Source organism: Brachypodium distachyon, chromosome 5, assembly GCF_000005505.3.
Source record: "Brachypodium distachyon strain Bd21 chromosome 5, Brachypodium_distachyon_v3.0, whole genome shotgun sequence".
NCBI lineage: Eukaryota > Viridiplantae > Streptophyta > Magnoliopsida > Poales > Poaceae > Brachypodium > Brachypodium distachyon.
The window spans coordinates 648,494-668,350 of NC_016135.3; the positions used below are offsets into that span (position 1 = coordinate 648,494).

Consider the following 19,857-nt stretch of genomic DNA (forward strand, 5'->3'; position numbering starts at 1 on the left):
TTTTGATATCGCTTTTTGGGACATATATTTCAAATATGGTCGAGTAGGTTCGTTTTCAGTCCACCCATCTTCTAACCATGTGACATGCATGACAATATATGTACCACTTTGATTTTCCAGGAACATGCATGCATGCATTTTCACACAACCAAGGACGATCGACATGCAGAGATCTGATCTGAGCACTGTCTCAGTGTCTCGCCTCCCTGCATCTGCATGTATGGATGGCATGGTATATTATGGGCATGCCATGTTTCATGTCGGCCAAGATGGTTCAGCTAAGGTTGCCTCGTCAGCGAGCGACGACCAGCCAGACCATCCAGGCATGCTTGTCCTAACACGTGTTTCACGTGTGGTGCCCTACTCAGGATGATACTTCCTCCGTTCCTAAATTTTTGTTCTTGTCAAGAATTTTGGAACGGAGGCGGACAAGAATTGATGAATGGAGAGAGCACAGTTCAGTTGTTAATTTAGGCATGCTTGAATAGTCAAGTACACCATATATATCGATCATATTTCTTGATTTCGTTAATTTCTAGTTAACCAGTGGAATTATTCTGTACAGTTCAGTTGTTTGATCGACAGTATAAGTTATAAATGTTTGAAATTATTTGTGATTTTTCCTATGTATTTTTGTTACTCATTAGTATTGGAGTCAAGGGTATGAGTTAAATGGGTCTCTATTAGTTGGTGCAATTTACTCTACTACAAACCACCCTTGTTGACCTTGATGTTTCTAAAAACATTGTCTTGTTTTGAACTTTGGCAAATTTGATAACTTCTAAGCATTTAAATAAATCTCGTGTACATGAGAATTGTTTAAACTATGGTAGAATGTCAACGCAACTATGAAGACTTGGTAGCCAGATTTGGGTTTCCACTTTTATCTACATGTGAAATGTTTAAAAATATCTATCTGTCCTTGTAAAAGTTTGAAAACCCTTATGATTTCTCCATCCATTTTCATCAATTGTATGATGAAAAAGATTTGAAAAAAAAATCTTCCACGTTCCTATTTTATTCTTCTTAAATTCAACCAATTAAATTTAGGAGTTCCGTGCTGTTTTCTATCTTTGAATACAACCAGCTCGTGCATCGATTGATGCACACAACCATAAAAATTTCATGCTATTAAGGAGAAAAATCTACGGGGATACATGTGAATTAATTTGTAAATATAAATAAATCTCATGAGTATATAACTCATTGATTGACTAATTTACTTTCTATTTAGAAGATTAAACGTCTCAAAGGGTATTTTTTGCCTTGTTCCCGAGAAGATGAAAAAAAGATGCTATTTAATGTTGTGTTGTAAGAAAAGCATGTGTACTCCTACCAGTACAGTACTCCGTACTCTACTAATTAATTGAAGGAAAATATTGATACGCTCTTAATTATGAAAAGACCAAATATTTAGGTGGAAGACGAGGAGGAGAGATCACTGGCCTAGATGGAACTCAACCATACCCGTACCCGATGTCCAACCTTTAATCGCAACCTCTACATGTAACCGTGGTCGGGAATGAAATTTTACTATATACCCGCACGTGCCACGGGTATGGATACCTGCAGGTATTTATACCTGACTCTTCGGAAACTCAAAACAGCCACCATAGGATATCGGGTTTGGCTTGGGCATCCGGAGTTGGGCCTTAGACAGGGGTTAATGGTTCTCTTGTACTGGGCTGACAACTGTAGGTGCGGACGGGTAAACGGGTTCGAGTCTTCCAATAACATACTCGTCTCCACTAAACCCGTCAGGGACAGGATTTTACCGTTTACGTTATCTCTTTTCTACCAAACCGGTATCTTAAACGGGTTCGCTAAATTCACTGTTGGGAAACCAGGAATGCGGCAGTGGTTTCGGTTTCCGGCCGGCCGGACGGACGGAGCTACGCTAGGCTCCTCTGCTCCCCCAAAACATCTCGTCTCCTTCCTTCCTCCTCACCTCGCACTCCCCACTCTGCCGCTGCTACTACTGCTGCTCGTCTAGCTACGCCCCCACCCCGGCGGCCGCAGCTGAGGAAGAGAAAAGGAACCTCCTCTTCTCTTGTCTCTTCGTCTCGCGCTTCCATGGATCGCCTCGGTTCTCGACGGCCCCTAATGCCGACCAGCTGCCGCGATTCGATCTGCGCAACCGTCATGGCTTCGGCGGCGCTCGATTCGATCTGCGCAACCGTCATGTCCTTCAACCGTCATGCCTGAGCTACTTTCCTCCTCCGTTGCTCTTCTTCCTCAAATTCTCTCTGCTTGTAACTGAATCTGAACCAAGAGTTGCAGATCTGAACCTATTTGGTGTGTTGCCACTAGGTCTGATCGTAACACGGCGGCGGTAGCGCTCGTGCCCATCTCGCGGCCGACACCGTCGCTCGTCTTCCTCCTGGAGCGAGCGCCGCCACCGCTGCCGACCGCCCCAGCCCCCTCGCTCCTCCTCCTCGCGCGAGCGCAAGGTATCTATCTCCCCTCCAATTCTCACCAACAGACCCCGCCCCCCGTTTCGTCTCCTTAATCTTCCCCAATTCCTAACTGACGCAAACATCAAGGTAGGGCGGCCGCCCTACCGGGTCCTCCGCCCTTGTTCAGCCGATGGCAGGAGCAGCGCGGCCGAGGATCCCCTTCTTGTGGGTCCTCATGTTCCTCTTCTCGCTGCTTCTGCCACTGCCGTCGGTGGCGCCGACCGCCGCCGATTTCAGCCACTGCGGCGGCTGCGACGACGGCGACGGCGCCCTCTGGAGCACGGAGAGCATCCTGCAATGCCAGAAAGTGAGCGACTTCCTCATCGCCGCCGCCTACTTCTCCATCCCGCTGGAGCTGCTCTACTTCACCACCTGCTCCGACCTCTTCCCCCTCAAATGGATCTTCCTGCAGTTCGGCGCCTTCATCGTGCTCTGCGGCCTCACCCACCTCATCGCGGTCTTCACCTACGAGCCCCATTCCTTCCACGTCGTCCTCGCCCTTACCGTTGCCAAGTTCTTGACCGCCCTCGTCTCCTTCGCCACGGCCATCACGCTGCTCACGCTCATACCCCAGCTGCTCAGGGTCAAGGTCAGGGAGAACTTCCTTAGGATCAAGGCACGGGAGCTGGACCAGGAGGTGGGGAAGATGAAGAGGCAAGAGGAGGCCAGCTGGCATGTGCGGATGCTCACCCAAGAGATTCGCAAGTCGCTTGACAGGCACACCATCCTCTACACCACCATGGTTGAGCTCTCCAAGACGCTCGAGCTGCAGAACTGTGCTGTGTGGATGCCTAATGAGAGCAGGACAGAGATGATCTTGACACATCATTTGAGAGAGAGGGAGATCACAGAGTCACACAGCGGCTCCATTCCAATCGGTGACCCGGACGTGGTTCAAATCAAGGCAACAAGGGGTGCCATAGTTCTCGGGGAAGACTCGGCGCTTGGGATCGCAAGCAGGTGCAATCCTCAAGCAGGGGCTGCTGTTGCTGCGATACGGATGCCGATGTTGAGGGTGTCCAATTTCAAAGGAGGCACTCCAGAAGTGATGCAAACGAGTTATGCTATTCTGGTTTTGGTTTTACCCGAGGATGGTTCGCTGGGGTGGGGTGAACAGGAGTTGGAGATTGTTGAAGTAATCGCTGATCAAGTGGCAGTCGCCCTGTCACATGCTGCAGTTCTGGAGGAGTCTCAGTTGATGCGAGAGAAACTTGCCCAGCAACATAGAGACTTGCTGCGGGCAAAGCATGAAGCTATGATGGCAACTGAAGCTAGGAATTCCTTTCAGAGTGCCATGTATGACGGAATGCGTAGACCAATGCACTCAATCCTTGGGCTTGTCTCAATGATGCAACAAGAAAGTATGAATCCTGAGCAAAGGCTTGTAATGGATGCCATTGTCAAGACGAGTAGTGTTGCCTCGACATTGATGAATGATGTCATGCAAACATCAACGATGAACCGTGAGCATTTATCTCTGGTGAGGAGGCCATTCAGTCTCCATTCCTTGATCAAGGAAGCAGTCAGTGTTGTAAGATGTTTATCTGGTGCCAAGGGAGTTGATTTTGAATTTCAAGTTGATAATTCTTTGCCTGAAAGGGTTGTTGGTGATGAGAAAAGGGTTTTCCACATTGTGTTGCACATGGTAGGTACTCTAATACACCAGTGTAGTGCAGGCTGCCTCTCTTTACATGTGAATAGTTACAATGATATGGAAGAGAGGCATAATCAGGATTGGATGCTGCAAAGAGCAAACTTGTCTGCGGGCTATGTATGTGTGAAGTTTATGATTAGGATTAGAAAATCTGAAGACAACCTTTTGGGCTCATCATCCAGCAAAATAAGTCAAGAACCCAATGCTAGCAGTTCGGAGATGGGACTCAGCTTCAACATGTGCAAGAAGATTGTGCAGGTATATATGAAAAAAAACTCTTGATCATTGTTTATCTGATTGTAAGCAAACTGATTTTACATCAGGCATGTTCTTGCTTATTTCATATTACGATAAAAGTATATTAGACATTTAGACTCTGCATTGTTGAAGGTTATATTGCCAGATAACTATTTATTTATTGATCCTCATGTGTTTTGGACATTTGTCGATTCATTTCCTGACTTGTTGCATGAGACATGGAAACATTGTTAGATGTTAGACAATATTAGAATTTGATTAACATGGAGTACTGTGGAAGTTTGTAAAAGCTGCATCTTGTTTTCACTTTGCTACTGACCATCCAAACTAGCATGTCTTTGTTGGAAAAAATAAATCAAACTAGCATGTATAGTTGCAGTAGACCATTCTCAAACTGTCAGATCACTCGAGATTTTTCTGTCAGCTTTCTTGCGTGCAATGCTAAATCTTGAGAACTTCACCATGGTTTGAACTGGGAGGAAAAAGATTTTTGCATCCCTTTTCTGGCAGTGCTGCTTTAATAAAGAAAATCATCGTATGCTACTTCTTCGTGATGTCTTAACTATTAGTTAAACATTATGAGCTTGGCTGCAAAGAATTACTATGCTTGTTTCCCATAATCCTACTTTATTATGCTCGTCTCAAACAAATCTCATGGTAATCATCATATGCTACTTCTTCATGATGTCTTAACTACTCCGTATTAGTTAAACATTACGTGCTTTGCTGCAAAGAATTACGATGCTTGTTTGCAATAATCATAGTTTATTATGCTTGTGTTTCTCAAACAAATCTAATGGTACAGTTAAGTTCTGTCGACATTATGTTCAATCAATCATGCAAGTTACCTTTCTGTTGTTTGCTTTATGTGCAATATAAATAATTTATTTTTGCTGATGTGAGTCTTTATGTTCTTCCACAGATGATGAATGGTAATATTTGGTCAATATCAGATTCAAAAGGTCTCAGAGAAACTGTCATGCTCGCTCTGCAGTTCCAGGTGCAACATGTGACCCCTGTCTCTGGAGCATCCTCGGACCTATACCGGTCATCACCAATTCCCAACTTTAACGGACTGCATGTCCTTCTTGTGGACGGTGATGACACCAACCGAGCCGTTACTCACAAGCTCCTGGAGAAGCTTGGCTGCCGAGTCTTCTCGGTTAGTTCCGGCATCCAATGCATGAGCTCCTTTGCTGGTGGCGAGTCCTCCTTCCAGCTGGTGATCGTTGACCTAACCATGCATACGATGGATGGATTTGAAGTAGCTCTCGCAATCCGGAAGTTCAGGCACAACAGCTGGCCGCCGCTGATTGTTGCCCTTGCAGCAAGCGCTGATGACAGTGTCCGGGATCAATGTCAGCGGTCAGGAATAAACGGTCTGCTCCAGAAACCAGTTACGTTAGCAGCTCTGGGGGATGAACTGTATAGAGTCCTTCAGCACAATTGAAAGAGCATGATGGTTCCCATTTCTTTCAATCTTAATAGATTGTCGTAGCTTGATTAATAGTTATTTTGCCCACTAGTTTCTGCCAGGTTAGGTCCATACAAATCACAAAAAAAAACATTTGCACAAAAGGAAATGTACAGGAGGATGAAAACCGCCTTGCCTTTTGCTTGGTTCCTTCGGTGAAGGAAGGTTGGAGATTTTGAAGAGATCAAAGATCATAAAGTTAGAATTTTAGGCTTATTCATTTGTAAACCCTCTTAGATTAGTGATCATTTATGAGGTGAATCATCCAGGCCTCCCAAGGCAGCCAGCATGGGGAAGTTCAGGTTCATGAACTAGCACACTAAGACGCTGGTTTGGTCTAAATCCAAGGGGCTGTTGATTTGGTAGCTGCACTTTTCAGATGAATTCAGTGAATGCAACAAGTAGCTCACTGTGCTATTGATGCTGACTTTCTATCTTCTTTAAAGAAAGAAGTACAAAAATCATAAGTAGGCAGACTATATATTATTGACGCTGACATATATTTGACTTTTTATGTTCTAGAAAGAGAGAGAAAAAGAACTCTACAAATATACTCTGGGGTATTATGTTCTGACAACTGAAGATGAGTATTAAATGACCTACTTCTTAATTTAGTGATGATTTGATTTATTCATGCCATGCAACTTACAAGTGATTGCTAGGATTTTTATTTCCAGTTCCATTGTAGGATCCAAAGCAGCATGGCTGATTTTTGTAAACCACAGTAATTTTATGTTATTGGAGACAATCTGCAGACACTTGTGGAAAACCAAGGTGATAGACGACAAGTTTCTTCTTTTCTATGATCATGCATGGAATTTCTCAATTCCTTGGTATTGACATTTTGACCCCATTGCCATTAATTCCATAGTACACTTTTGACTATAATAACAACCCAGCATGTAAGACAAGGAGCTCTGCCGTCAGTCAGTCATCATCATCCTTCAGCCCCAAGCATTCGGTTCACCTGGACCGGACAAGATAAAGGTTCATCCTTTTCCTTCTTCTTCTTAATAATAATTATGGTTGGAAAGAGTACTTAGACAAAGATGCTTAGGTGAAAGGTTTGGCAATTGGACATCCTAAACAAGACAAAAAGTAACCAAACCATCCACTGGCTGCAATTCACATGGCCTTCTTTATATATTAAAAAAAATGCAAGACTTTATGTCCATGTCTAAAAAAAGTAATGATTTGCATTTAGTGATCATATGTATATATGCTAGTGTGTAGTTGTATGTATCTCACCCTCCTAAACAGAGATTCTGGCAACAATCTGTTTGGAGTTGGTAATGTCAAAGTAAATAATGACAAAGTAACGACTTCAACAATCTCACACCTTAGCTAAACAATGACAAAGTAACAATCTGCTCGTAAATACTACCTGACTATTAAGACTAAAAAAGTTATGCAAGTAAAAGATTGGGATTGGTAATGCCAATTGCATGGATATATGGATTTGGTTGCAGAAGAGAAGAGAGGGGGATGAACCTGAAGAAGAGCTGGTGATCATCAGCTCACGTCAGCTGAGCTGGCATGAGGCAAGTTGGCCACATCCAACCATCCATGCATGCAGCTTGTTAAATGAATGGTGTTTTTTGCAACTGTGGCCTGTGTGCCAGCCTTTGATGACTGGCTGCCCCTTGACCAAATACAATGCTCTGCCCCCTTATCCTGTTTGTGGATAGGACAGGAGGTACACGCCCTAGTCTAGTACGCCCTAGTCTACAAATATACTCTGGGGTATTATGTTCACTCCAGTATACAAATTTGTGGATATTGGGAATGGCCTAGATTCAGAGTTCAAGATAAGCAAAATGCAGACGATTAGACGACGGTAGAATTTAATTAGCTCGTTGTGCCTTTGGAGAACAGAGATGTGTCACCAAATGTATGAAGGAGGAGAAGAGAAAAGCTCACTCGACCCCTGCCGTAAATAAGCCCGCTAGGATCTTTTGTACTGGCAATGGCCGGGCCTCCCTACGGCCCGTTCATGGTCCACACTACTATTTCTCCATTTCCCATCGCTAAAAAAAATTGTCCATTTCCCACGCTGAAAAGTGGTACTCTCTCCGCGGCTCCATCAAAAAAAAAGGAAATGAAAAAATCATTTTTGGGCTTTGTTCACATTTCTAAGTCTTCATTATTCATTGCCTAATCGATTCTTAATTGCACCTCTACTTTTAACGCTGCACTACAATTGGTCTTACAGGAAATTTACTCGGGAATAAAACTCATATATTTCAGTGTCCATCTTAGGATAAATCTTTCCTTGATTTCCTCGATACTCAAATTCGTTATTTGGGATGAATGAAAGGTGTATTTGCCACGCTCAACCGACCTTCACAAGAGATGTCTAGAACATCTATAGAAGGTGTAGTCACTATTGACTTTTGACATCATCTACAGTTGACGAGAAAAACGCCTAAAGCCTGTATATGGGCTAGCCGGCCAGGCCCAATAGCATAACAGTCTAGAGAACACAATACATATAAGTAGGCCTAGACATACATATCCGGCCCCCTTTGATTTCATGGGCCTAGGGCGGCCGCACGGTCACCATTCAATATTTTTTCGCGAAAAAAACTGTATTTTCGTTTATTCTGGATTTATTAAATTTCAGTAATTTTAGAAGCTGGACTGTGAGGTTTCACTGTAAAAAAAATGACCTGTGAGGTCACGTACCGTAAGTTTTTTCCAGTATCATCTTGCATGAGAAACTGATGTATTTTACTCCTTAAAAAACTGTTTGGGTGTACATCCATGGTCCTATTAGTTATTAGAGGTGTGTTAACATAGTTTTAAACTTGTAATTTTATAGAACTACACAGTTTAGTCCTAACCACATTAGTACGGGTCGTTGAGCAGCCGTGGAAAAGTTCAAAAATGTCTGGCTCAAGGCCTCCGTCCTTGAAACGCTAAAATGGCTGGCGTGATTGCCTATCGTCTCCAGTGCTGGGGTGGAGAATTTCTCAGCCGTGATGCATTGAGACGACGATGAGCCCCCGTGATGACAGCTAGCTAGGGGTCATCAGGTGTCAAGATTTTCAAACGAGTCTCCCAACTGAAATGCAGGTGTCAAGACGCAGCAAAAGCTGAGTGATCGACAGATGCATTGCATACGTAGTAGTACGGTGCATGCATGATTACAGTTAGTAACTCCGATGGGTACGTGGTCCCAAGAATTACACACTTAATTACACTGATGACCGGACGGCAGTTCAAAAATTAAGATCATTCTCAAAGATAGAAATCGCTTCGCAAGAAACATTGTAGGAATAAAGAAGAACAAATTCTGAACCCCATGTAGCTACTGAACTTGGATGACAGTGAGACTGCGCAGCCAAAACTCTCGAGAGCTGTTGGGCAGCAGTGAAGCTGTTAGCTACTCATCCGTCCATTGAATACAAAATTTGTACTAACTTAATACAAAATAGACGATACTTTTTACGACGGAGGAAATACCTGCTCGCTGATTGATTGCGTTTGAAGGAGCATAATCAAGACAAAAAGCCAGCACATGGGTGACAGCTCCGCATGCCTCTCCAAAAGACACCGGGACTACTCCGCTGCCACTGTCCTTGTGCCAACACTAATTTCTTGATTGATTCAGCACAACGCAGCTGCTTATCTTGATTCAGGTCATCGGAACCTTCAAATTGCCGATACAAATAAATAAATTGCTGCACGTATACGTAATGCCAATACAAATAAATTTTTGGTAACAAAAGTCGTGGCATGCAGATCAGGCAGAGGAACGCTGGATCGTTCATCACAGCCGTACGTTTGCTCCACGCACGTACGTGAATGGTGATCGGACCACCTTTTGGTACTACAACAGTCTACTGCAATTAAGTTCTACGGAGTACGGAGTACCAGTATATTGATTTCTGGCACATTTTCAGTCCATCGTGCCATGTGTTGATTCCCTAAACTTCAGCATTTTGGTATCAACAACAATGCATTTATTGTTAAAATGATGATTAATCAGGGCTATTGGTTGGTTGTAGCATTACTCAGTCGGCATTTGTTGATAATTCACCAATGGATTTGCTGAATTCAATTCAGAACCACTTCAGACATAGTTGAATCGCAACTGCATGATGTGAAGAAGAAAAAAAAAGTTCAGAGATAAGAGAGCTGGTGGCCATCATTGTGCTCATCAGTAGTACTACCACAGAAGAAGAACACTTTTTTTTTCGAAAAGGGGGCTCCCCGGCCTCTGCATCGAAAGGATGCACACAGCCAATTTATTGCAAAGTTAAAACATCTCAGTACAAAATTCACGAATCACACAAAGTGAAGACAAAAACGGATATATTTTTTGTACTCCCTTCCTCCGACCGGTATTACTTGTCTCAAATTTGCCCAAATACGAATGTATCAATGTGTAAAAAGCGTCTAGATACATGTAATATTTTGACAAGTAATTTCGACCGGAGTTAGTACAATTTTTTTTTGCTGAATTCAGAACCATTTCAGGCAGTGATCCTTGTTTTTTTCTTTTTGCGGGTAATCAGTAGAAGAACATCACTTGCAATTTTTTTACTGATTGCATATAGGTGTTTACTGCACATGCTTTATCGCCTTGCCCACACGCATAATTGATTAGAAATCTTGGCAACCGGATTAATCATGTTTACTTCTCTCTTGCATGCATGTGGTAAGTCTTTTTTGGGTGTGTTTGGTTTGCTATCAAAACATACCAAGCCAATTTTTTGGTCATTGATCAAAATTTGGTGTTTTTTTAGATGGTGACCAAATATTTGGCTAGTCAATGTTCCATAGCCAACTTTAGTTTAACTTTTTGGTCAAAGTTGCCCAACTCATGGCTAGCAAAACCATCATCAATTATTTGGCTAACCAAATTTTTGGTAGGGCAACTTTGGGCTCAAACCAAACAGACCCTTTTGCGCCAAACTGTCAGCTGGAAATGGCTCAGATGAAACCTTTTAGCACCACTGGTATCTAAAGAGCCTCCTAAAGCTACGATGGGCGGTGTAACTGTTCCCAAGGTCAGTGTGCTGCCTGTACAAATTTGCTTCTTTTCTATCTTGATCCCCTTCGCCAAATTCAGATGTCAATCAGCAATCCTACATTTTCAGCACAGCTTGTTTTCATTCAGCTTATTTTCAGTAACTGAAAAGGCATTGCCATGAACAGGTCAACCACACCTGGAACTTTTGTGCAAATATCCCTACAATTACGCTTGTGGCGCGCAGATGCATCAATGACACTCATTACGACTCAACGATGATGCTGATAGTTATGCAAGTTATGGTAATTGGGAGTAGCCTGATTTGAAAGATAATATCCAAATGGGATGATGGCAGGTTTGCATCTTCAGTGCAAATGTGCAATTATCCAAAAGGCATCAGTTTGAATGAAAATTCAGATTGCAAGATCAGCCAATGGAGTGCTGAATTCAGAACCATTACACACAATGCAATGATGATGCAAAGAGGACAGGAATCACAAGTGCAGGGTGTGAAAAAAGGTCCTCAAGACATAGCTGAAGATTAGGGCAAACAAGTGAGACTGTAGGCCATTATTGTCCCCATCAGTACCACAGAAGAAAAGGGCGAAGAACAGCACTTACATTTTCCACTGATTGCTAATGAGTGTTTACTGCACATGCTCTACCAACTTGCTACAGCCTCTTGTTCTCTTCTGAAAACAAAAAGTGGATCCTGCTGCAGAGTAGCACTCAGCAGTTCATGTCAGTGTTTGTAGCAGCAAGGTTGTGCTGCTGATGATTGATCTCTGTTTTTCAGATAAGGTATGCTTTGAGAAAATTATGCTACGCTGAGCAAAAGTGGATCAGAAAACCCTTCAGATAAGGAGAAGGTGAACTAATTGACCAGACAACTAAACACGCCGCTTTAGGGTACACAGCTTATGATATTGTTATTTGCTCCTTAAGATGAGTGGGTTAGCATCAACATCCACTGGTACCCTGATGCAATTTAAGACCCTTAAATTAATGCCTAAAGTTATACCTTTGCGGTGGTATAGCAATATTCTTTGATTTTTGTCAATGTGCTTTTGGCAAAGTCCCATACTGATGGAAAAAACAATGACAAAGACACCGACTTCACAAGTCTGAACATTCAATATGCTGCTAGAATTCAACAGCTAAACATACTGGAGTAGTAGTAACTTTGTGACTTCACTACCAATTTGGATAATTTCATCTTTCTTTTTTTCCCCTTGAGGGTGTAGATAAACAAAGTCCATGCACAATTGGATATATGTACAGTTGAATTTCTTTTTACTAGATTGAACATCTTTCCGGTGGAAAAAGCATTAGGCAATCCTATATTCATTCATGTATGAACAGATAGATAGATGATCTCATGCACAAAAGCTGAAAGAGGGAGAGAAAGGAATCCAAACCAAAACACAAGCACCTGTCCCTTTTGTTTTCTCATATTACTTGTAACACTATGGAACAAACTAAGCAGAAACCTGACCTTTGCATCTACTGCAGCTGCCACTCCATACAATCGTCGAAGTCGAGACTGCTGGAGCAGTCGAGCAGCGCGTTCTGCTGCTGCTCGTACCGGCATATGTAGTTGAGGCCCACGAGCAACTCGCAGATGACCGCCTCCGTCTTTTCCCTGTCAGCGAAGTACAGCGTCTGCAGGAGCAAGACATTGCCCTTGAGCACAATCTGCTGCTGCTCAAAGTTCCTCTCGGCCTGCCACCGCATCATGTTGTGCGCCATCGGCGCTAGCCACGACAGCGTCTTCTCAACTGTCTCCCTCCAGTCATGCGCTAGGAACGCGTCGTAGATGGCCATGTTCTTGACATAGGTCCTCAGGTTCTTCCTCAGTGACACCCTCAGGCTGGACGGCAACATCTGGTAGAGATCATCCCGGGCCTCCTCGCCGACAAGGTGTGGGTACTGGAGCAGCTTCTCAATGATGATGATGATGTTGGCGTAATGCAATGCGAGCGCCGACCCGCCGATCGTAGACGGCGGGGCCAGCGATGTCACCGTGCTCTTGGGACCAAACCGCACATTTCTTCTCCCTCCGGCATTCTTGGCGACCGGAATGGATGCGGCGTCGCCGCTGAAGGGCACGAGCATCCCTGACCTGATCGTGCTGATACAGCTGGCGGCGTCGTCTTCCAGGAAGTCATCCTCGAGCCCATCCTTCCATGACACGGAGCTGCTCAAGCTCAAGCACTCCATGAACATGTTCCCCCCGCAATTGGACCGGAGATTGGAATTGGATGGCCTTGGCGGCGTGGCCACATCGACCGCTCTGGCAATCGGCCCTGATTTGGCGCTGAGGTTACTGTGGGGAGGAGTAGCCGAGAGCTGCTGGTGCCGGCGGCGTGAGGCCGCCGGAGACGAAGAAGAAGAAGACGAGGAGAGCAGGTGGTTGATGCCGAGCATGGGGTCGCCGAAGACGAGGCGGATGCGGTGGTAGATGGCGCAGACGGCTCGGGCGAGCAGGAGGAGCGCCCTGTCGTAGGTCCAGTTCCAGAGCGAGGCGTCCCTCAGCCTGCGCACGTCGTGGAGGCGCTGGCGCCGCTCGAGCGCGCGGCGGGCCTCGGCGCCGGCGGGGAGCTTCCGCGCCGCCTGCTCCAGCTCCGCCACCGCGTCCAGCTCCGCGTACAGCGCCGCCGTGGCGGACGCGAGCCGGTCGAGCTTGCGGAAGAGCCTGGTGTCTGCGGCGGCGGAGTCGGCCGGGGAGAAGGCGGCGGCGTCGGAGCGGCCCGCCAGGAGGTCGGCGTAGACGTGGTCGAATCCCAGGAGCGCCGGGAGCGTGCAGCGCTGGCGGCCGAGGCGGGAGGCGACGGCGGCGACGCGGTTGAGCGCGTCGAGCTTCTCGGCGAGGGCGAGCGCCAGGAGCCGCGCGTCGTCGCCGGGGACGAGGGCGCGCACGGCGCTGGAGCCCAGGCAGAGCGGGCCCAGCAGCCGCGCCGCCTCGCCGTCGGACAGCGACCGGTGGAGGTTGGCGGCGCGCGACATGGCGTTGGCCACCTCGAACGACAGGATGCCCACCCTGCCCTGCTCCTCCTCCCCCGCAGCCGCCGGCTTCGTCTTCTTCGACGACGACGAGGTCGCCGCCATGGACAGCACCTTGTGCACGAGCGGCTCGGCCCCCATGGCACGCAAACCTTTCCTCGAGCACCTTGCGTACCAAAAATGCGAAAAGGAATCTCGCTCGGAAAGCCCGGGCCGCGGGCGTCAACCCTGCAGCGAATCCAGCTAAAACAAGAATCCAATGGGGCAGCCCAAATCGAGAAATTAACAAACCGGCCGAAGCCGGACGGTTTGAATTTCAAACACTCCGATCTCGTGCCCCTCTCGCTACCAGAGCACGGGAACACGGACAGGATGAGACGACGAGGAATTAATGGCGGAGCAGAGAGCCAGAGAGCAGAGATGTCAACACGTCGAGACAGTACTGGTACTACTTGCCACCGGCCATTAACGAAAAGAAAGGAAGGAAGAAAAAAAAAGGGAGGAAAAGAGACCAAAAAAGAAATCCTCGGGCGGTGTTCCAGGGAAAGCTAGCGAGCGAGCGAGCGAGCTAGGAGAGGAGAGAGCGATGGGGTTTGTTTCTCATCTGAGATGGAGAAGAAGACGATTGTAGATTTAGATTTGGGCAGCAGTAGCGACTGCATCCATGGCCATTGATGCTGCTCCAACTCCTCCTCGCTGGAGGCATTAAATCGCCATAAATTGGAGCGTGGCAAACCAACAAAAGCGAGCCAACGAGCTGCCTCCCCTCTCAGCTCAGCTCAGCTCAGCTCGGAGCGAGTGAGCTGCCAGTGAGTGGTGCAGTGGTTGGATATGGGGTAACTTTTCCGGCACCTTTTCGTATTGATTAATCTTCTCTCCTGGCGCTGACGGGTGGGGCCAGGAGCTGACCTGTGCGGTTTTGGTCCGCGTGTCAGTGGAGCAGCAGGCAGAGTGTACGGCGCAGTTGGGAGGGTAGCAGTTGCATTGTTTGAAAGAAAAGGGCAGGTGGACTTTGGGGCAAGTAAACTTACTGCAACACGCCGGACCCCTTTGCCATTTTGGCCCTCACATAGTCAAGATCCAACACAAAGGGCCCTGGGATGGGTGTATTATTTTGACTACCCAAATTCAAATATTCACTGCAGAAATGTCTATTGGATTTGTCATACGGAGTAAAAAACTTCACATCTCTTCATTAGCTTAAGTTTTTGAGATAATTAGTTCGTTGATTGCAATTTATTGGTGCCAGAACAAAGAAAAAAACTGAGTTCAAGATCCAGCAAGCACGTGTTGATGTAATAGTTGCAGTATAAATTGAGACGTTTTTTTCTTGAACATTTTTTTCTCTGGTTTGGGCACTTTGATTTGTTACAACAGACCTAGTAATAATATAATTGCTACATCATTCGGATACACAGATTGGAAAGCACCTTCTTTTTGAAGAAAAAAAAATCTAGTTTCTTTATTGCAACAAGAAAACAGGGGAGTTTCTTTATTGCAACAAGAAAACTGGGGGTATATGAATGTAGGAGTACAAAACCAACTTTGCAGTTGTACATTTCACCTAGAAGATGTGGAAGGAAGGAGTAGCAAGTTTTTCCTCCCACGAAGAAACTACTTCCTAGCTGATTCTAAATTCTTGACTCAAATTAGCTCAAATATGAATGCATCAATTCTTAAAAACCGTCTAGATACATGTAATATTTCGATAACAATTTAGAATCGGAGTGAGTACTTATTAAATTATTACTGGTTGGTGAAGACGCTAGTATTACTTCTTTTACATTCTTTGCTGTTAGGTGAAATGTCAATTACTTTTACAACATCATTCAAATGGTTTACTCAACTTAAGGGCAGCGACAGGATATTGATAGTCGCCAGGGTTCTTTTCCCTCGAGCTAATTAAAAAACAAAATTTGCTCCTAATCTGCAAACTAATGATGTTTTATGCATGCAAAAGGTAGCTACATAAAAGTTTGTTGTTTTTTGAGGTCTAGACAAGAAAGAAAGCAACAAATTATTATATATTTGTCCCATGCAGCATTACATATTGTCGGACAAGCCAGGCATCCCAACTGACCTGTGGACCACCAGGTCCCACATGTCAGTGGGCCCAACGTCAAACCCTTGTGCCACCTTCCCGTTCTCTCTGGGTACTAATTAAAAGGAGCGCCTTTTGGTTTTGACTTTCTAACTCATTTTCGTCTGCTTTCTGTTTTAGTACGACGAGAGATTAGTAGGCTCGATCTCGGGGTTGTTTGAACTTGCAACCCATTACATCGAAAAATCTTTATACGAAGGAAGGAGTACATGATTGCACTCTATTCCTGGGATTTCAATGTCTTCTATTTTCGTGTGGAGCAAGCGAAGTGATTTTGTTTAAAAGTACGGTTGTGCTATCTCAGTCGTTCAATTTTTTTTTAGTTAGACATAATTAACTTGATTGCTCCGCAATTGGATATGGTCTATACTTTAAGATTCGGGATGAACGATGAAAATAGAATAGCAAAATAACATCCAGATATTAATTCAATGGTTATGGAGATTTAAGCATTTTCCTGAAGAATATGTCATCTAAAAGTATCGTAGATCCAAGATGTGTTTGCTTAGCGCTGACCTACAAACAATTATTTTTAGTCACCCGCGAGTGTTACTTTTAAGGGAAAATTGGTCACAGAACACCATTATTTTTTGGCCTTTGCCGAAACACACCGTCAGATTGCGTCTTTGTCCAATATCATTACAATTTTCGTGGTCATTTGTCACAACACACCGCCGGGTATAAAATGGAAAGTTTCACTTTTTTCACAATACCCCAAGAATTTTCCCTGATTCATTTCTCTATTTTATTCTCCCCTTGCCCTTTCTCTTCCCGCAGAATGCAGCAATGAAACGATACCTAGCGGGTAGTTATGTTAAACCTTTTATGAGTTAAACAGGTGTTCAATTTGAAATATATGACTGTGTTTTAAACCGATGATTTTGTGAACTGTTATGATTCGACTTGAGGCTAAATTAAAAAAATGTTCAAAACTGTCATTCTCTCAGGAAAAAAAACTCATCCAAAGAAAAAAGTGAGAGTCAAATTTTCCGTTTTACGCTATGCGGTGTGTTGTGTCAAATGACCACAAAACTGTAATAGAACTGAGCAAAGACACAATTCCACGGTGTGTTTCGGCAAATGCCGGAAAATAGTTGTGTGATGTGATTTCCCCTGCTTTTAAAACCTTTCGAAGTCATCCATAAGAAGAATCAGTTCGATGTTAGCATGAATTCACGGCTGGAATTCTGGTATCCAAAGTTTCGCATGATCCTCCAAGCTAGCTAGCGAATTAGGTCGATTCCACTAGTCGTTGGTCAAATTAAACTTAGCAGAGGTTGTCGATATTCGTGCTAAGCTATCACATCATATGAATATTACAAGCAAACATTCGTCGGTCATCTGGATGTTGCATGTTTGATGAGACGAACAGTGAGAGGTTGTACTTTACTGTTTGCTTTCTAGGGTCACGTTTATTCCTTTTGGCTACTGCACATATTTCAGCACGTTGTTAATTCACACCATAATTGACACGTCATCGCTCGTGCATATGTTATTTTAATAAACCAGAGGATAAAAACAAGTGCACAGGGAATGTTGGGCGGCGGTCCAGTGCAGAGACTAATCAAGCAAGCAAGCAGAGAATTACAGAGGAATCTTTGATGGACGCATGGTTGTGAGCAAAAATCCAAAGGCAAATGGAATTTGGGAGATGAGGACAAACGGGAACGCACGATTCGAAAGGGAGATTAAGAAAGAGGGATGGATGGATCGGACAGCAGTCAATTAACTAGCAGACGCGTCTCGAATCTCAATCCATCCAAGCAAAGAATTCCATTCCGTCCAGACCAAACGTGGCCATATTCACCCGCTTGGATTTATCCCATTACTCTGTGCACGGGTTTATTCCTCATGGTAATATTATATCGACACTTCTTTAGTAGTACTACCCTCCAAAGCAGGATTTGGATAATAGCAGTAACCTGATGATCAACGGCATTTTGGTTTGAAGATGGACTTCTATGGAAAAAAGATATTGTAACCGTGAGGCCCCTTCCAAAACTATTTTTTTAATTTTTTTTAACGTTTCATTTCGGTTGTGAAACAGGGAGCAACACCAAAGTAAAACTAGAATGAAACATTATTTAAAATTTCAAATGTTACTAAATTCCGATTCCAATAAAATTTCACTCTGGTTTCACTAAATTTCAGCTATTTCTTTCCAATTTTATGAAGGGACGGTTTTCTGTTTTACGGCAATGTAGAGACAGGAGCACTACATATGCTCACAGTTTTACTTGACATGCCACCTTTAGAGTCCATTTTACTAGAAAAATAGGAACTTATTGAGGAAGCCAACATGCCATGTTTCTTTACTAATCTACAACTTTATAGTTGATCTTTGTTATTGGTTTTATAAAAAAAACCTAACCTAAACTTCCACCATAACTGATGTAAGATTTTATCAGAATGGCATAGCAACTTACTCTAGCGGACGGCTTGGAAGTGCAGCCATTAAATTATCATAAATTATTTCTGTTTTTCAAAACTTTACTACACTCAAGAACGAAGCTACTCCGTACGTCATTAGCATTGGTGTCACATAACATCAATGAATTAGCTAATCATCACAGAGAATCAACTAATTACAATGCAGAAGACTCTCCATAGAACTTTTATCTGATATCGTCTTGGCTGAACGGTGTAAAAAAAATCTAACAGCAAAGTGACAATATTTTTTTCCTTATTTTTCTCGAAAAGGGGAGGAGTCCCCGAGTGACAATCAAACTTGAAATGATATAACCAAGTTTAACATAATTTGATAGAACTTATCATTATTTTATCAAGGGCAATTATTGGTCGTTCTTTGCGGCAAACAGGGGCGCTGCCGGATAAATCATGTTTAGATAGTTTGATGTTATAGCTCCTGCAGTATTCTTTTCTCTTTTTTTTTGCTTTTCTTCTTAGTTCTTTTCCTTTTTTATATTTTAAATACATTTTCCACTTTCTCACAAGGACGGACATGATTCTTTTTATGATATACTTGGATATTATTTTTTCTGAAGAACATATACATTTTTCTCGCGGTTGAACAAAAATGCTCATTTATATTTCACAAGTTAAAAAAATGGAAAATAAAATAAATAAATCACGACAGGCCTTATTGGACCAGCCCGCCGTGTGCAATTGTATTCCTACTTGCCGCCGGATGCCGCAAATTGAGAGACACGGAGTTTGGGCCTGGGTATCTCTGCGGCTGTTATCCTGGCAGTGGCCAGCGAGCAAGGCCACAAAGTCGGGGCAGGTGGGCCGGGCGAGGTTGTGTAAAGAAATCAATATAAATGCGGAAAACATGGACGTCTTATGGCCCAGTATATGGTAGAAGCTTGGTTGTTTGATGGACCGGTTTAGGTGATGTTAGGTGGGCCATATGAGCTCATCGATTTTGGCTCATGTCGGGTAGAGTTGCTGGGCCAGTTAGGATTGACATGTGCCATTTCTTTTGAATTGGCCCAAGTTCTGGGTAGTTGAGGTAGAAATAAAAATTAAATGGCCCATGTGACCGATCTAAATTCTGTTGGCCAAACTGGCGACGGTGCCCCCCTAAAAAAAAAAAACTGGCGACATGCCAGATTCACCGGAGATGAGCACAAGTATCCTGAACTGTCGTCGAAGTATGAAATGTATCTAGACGTTTTTAGAAAATAGATACATCTATATTTAGACAAAATTGAGACAAGAATTTAATATTGGAAGGAGTACGTGTTCTTCATCGCTGCGGGCGGGAATCCGATTGGCTCTCTTGGCATGGACTGATGCCAATGACTCACATTTGATTGGCAGGGTTCGTGTTGAGAATGCTCTTCATGAGAGGGAAGCTAATGCAAACAAGCCTTGCGCCCTGGAATTATCGATTGGTTCACGTGTGAAACTCGATCGTGTCATGGAGGGATGCGTAGGTGGTGGTCACTATGTATATCCTGTTAGCTAAGC

The 19,857-nt window shown here is 44.1% G+C and overlaps 2 protein-coding genes and 1 long non-coding RNA gene across 4 annotated transcripts; 1 reads left to right on the top strand and 2 right to left on the bottom strand.

Moving 5' to 3' along the window:
• The first annotated feature begins 1,833 nt into the window (after positions 1-1,833).
• Positions 1,834-6,261, top strand: LOC100833656 (ethylene receptor 2). Of its 2 annotated transcripts, none has more exons than XM_003580883.4 (3): positions 1,834-2,450; positions 2,544-4,368; positions 5,291-6,261. In XM_003580883.4, exons 2-3 carry the CDS (start codon positions 2,587-2,589, stop codon positions 5,816-5,818), a joined length of 2,310 nt encoding a protein of 769 aa, XP_003580931.1. In that variant the 5' UTR covers positions 1,834-2,450; positions 2,544-2,586; the 3' UTR covers positions 5,819-6,261. The 2 variants fall into 2 exon arrangements, with proteins under 2 accessions (XP_003580931.1, XP_014751528.1); XM_014896042.2 differs by having other exon boundaries at positions 2,548-4,368.
• A 359-nt stretch (positions 6,262-6,620) lies between these two features.
• On the bottom strand, positions 6,621-7,470 carry LOC112269327. The gene is made up of 2 exons (XR_002961035.1): positions 7,334-7,470; positions 6,621-6,809 (listed from the first exon to the last, which is right to left on the bottom strand). It is a non-coding gene; the product is annotated as an uncharacterized LOC112269327 (long non-coding RNA).
• A 4,660-nt stretch (positions 7,471-12,130) lies between these two features.
• On the bottom strand, positions 12,131-14,665 carry LOC100828752. The gene has a single exon (XM_003579792.4). It carries the CDS (start codon positions 13,962-13,964, stop codon positions 12,324-12,326), a length of 1,641 nt encoding a protein of 546 aa, XP_003579840.1. The 5' UTR covers positions 13,965-14,665; the 3' UTR covers positions 12,131-12,323.
• Between the last annotated feature and the right edge of the window lie 5,192 nt (positions 14,666-19,857).